The sequence below is a fragment of the Cyprinodon variegatus genome, unplaced genomic scaffold (assembly GCF_000732505.1).
Source record: "Cyprinodon variegatus isolate N-32 unplaced genomic scaffold, C_variegatus-1.0 Scaffold723, whole genome shotgun sequence".
NCBI lineage: Eukaryota > Metazoa > Chordata > Actinopteri > Cyprinodontiformes > Cyprinodontidae > Cyprinodon > Cyprinodon variegatus.
In genome coordinates, this window is record NW_015151176.1 from 264463 (window position 1) to 266652 (window position 2190).

Below are 2190 nucleotides of genomic sequence, written 5' to 3' on the forward strand. Positions count from 1 at the left end.
CTGCCGAAGACACAGACGTCCATCCCCGTGAACACTGGGACGCAACTCAATGGGAAAGGAAAGGATTCTGATTTCAACCGTTGCGTATATTAGCTGCGACATATGAATCAAGATGCTATGACTGAAAACATTTGATTGACAGATGATGGTTGATATATGATTGGCCGAATTTAGGTGTTCAGGCTGACGTAGAACTAACTGGCCTGCAGAAGATAACAAAGAAAAAAACACGGATTTTGAGACATGATTCTTTTAAAAATAGAAATTTTCTAAATTTTGGGACAATATCGTCAGATAAAGAGTATATTTATATACATGTTTAAGCCAGAATTATTTGACATTTAAATATGATTTCCCTATGACTTTAACTATAGCTCTGGTGAATTTCAATGGTGAAATCCTCTGGTAATCTTTAATAATTGTTGTTGATTGCAGATGTGTCTAGTAGTTCCCATTGATTTAGCTTGTAAAGCGGGGAGAATGGCGCTAGGCTTACTGCACCGTGACGTCACTGCCTAAAATAATTATTTTTGTCAGTGATCGAGACGAAAATTATTGTTTTTATTTTTTTACTGATTAATACTAAATTCATTTAATCACAGCAAATATATTAGTTTTAGGTATAGATAATGATCCAATGATCATTCCTTGCTGACCAGAGTTTTCCTTTAAATGCTGCCTCAAACTGAGATTAACAGGTTTAAAAGAGCCAGGAGTTAAACTCCAGCCAGACCTTCTTTATTTCTTTATCTTTACTTTCTGCCTGCAGATAAAACTCCTCAGGAAGAAAGTGCAGACTTCAGCAGAAGTGTCTCAGGGTGAATATGTTTAAGTTCTTACCTTAAGCACCACCTCCGTGTACTAGAGAGGAAAAAAAGAGAAACAGAAAAATGTCATTTTCAGTCAAAGTCAAGAGGATGTGAACAGTAGGAAGTTAGAGCTTCTCTCCAGACTGTAAAGATGGCAGCTGAAAACTCCTCCAGTCTTACAGGAACTTCCCAGCAAGCTTTGAAAAACGGACCAAAATAACTGATTGGAAGAAATTTGGATCTGCTTTGATTTTCTATTTGAAATCAAAACATGTTTTGGTACAAAAAATAAATAAAATAAAATAGTTTCGATACATGTGAATTTGTATGCTTTTATTTTGAAACATTGAAACATATCTCCTTAGACTTTTGTTCATCCATTTTAACCAAACTGAAAATTATTTGGATGTAGCATCTTTATCTTAGAACAAACCGAATATATATGTATTTAATGGAGGAGATATTGATTTACTTCCCATTAAACCATGGGTAGGTTGAGTTTGGGGGCAGTTCTGGTCCAAATCACTCATTCTGGGTTACCTTCTTTTCTTCGCTCAGCTTATATCTTAATGACATAAAAAAGGTAAATTCCTAAAGCCTCCTGCTGCCTGTCGGAGCGAAGAAGTAAAGATGTTTCATTTCCATCTGCTTCAATTTATGGAAATAGAGATTTCACGTTCACAGCACGCTGCCATGTTCTCATCCCCTTCATTAGAAACGGGAAAAAGGCCCGCACCCATATTGATTCAGATGTTTGGGTCACGCGGCGTGTGCGCCAAATGAACTCTGACAGCCTGTTTATCGCTCCACTCCACACAGCGCTTCACGCCCACACCGTCTTCCAAAAGCAACAAACAGTCCTGCTTCCACCTCCCACTCTTTCTGAACCAAAATAGACCCCGCTGCACACATTCACCGACGGCTCGCCAGATATCACAGCCCATTACCAGGTTCACTCATCGGTACCCAGACCTACTTCTAACAGGAAAGTGACAAAAGATGAAATAATAAATAATAAAAACATACCACTCGATTTACGGGGAGGAAGTTGTCATCCAGGGAGACGATCCGAAATTTGACTTTAAAGGACAAAGAGAAGCAGTGATGAGAAAAAGATGAGATCATGCAAAATATCATCAAAACATATTAATGGAAATATTAGAATAAAAAGGATATAACAACTGTCTTTATGAAATTCAGACAAACATTAATAATATGAATTAAACATCAGAAATAGTCCAACTCTAAAATCTATTATTTATGGTTAACATTTATACAGGTTAAATATGGAAGGATGGGCGAACAGAGGAAGAGATGGATGGATGGACGGATGGATGGATGGATGGATGTATGGATGGATGATGGATGGATGGATGGATGT

The 2190-nt window shown here is 37.5% G+C and overlaps 1 protein-coding gene across 1 annotated transcript in view; it reads right to left on the minus strand.

The window, feature by feature from the left end:
• The window catches only part of LOC107097773 (pregnancy zone protein-like), a 45689-nt gene that overhangs the window by 37817 nt on the left and 5682 nt on the right, over positions 1–2190 (minus strand). Inside the window, exons 4-5 of the mRNA XM_015395056.1 lie at positions 1836–1888; positions 841–861 (exon numbers count right to left, since the gene is read on the minus strand). Coding sequence (XP_015250542.1) covers positions 841–861; positions 1836–1888 — 74 coding nt within the window. The remainder of the gene's footprint in view (positions 1–840; positions 862–1835; positions 1889–2190) is intronic.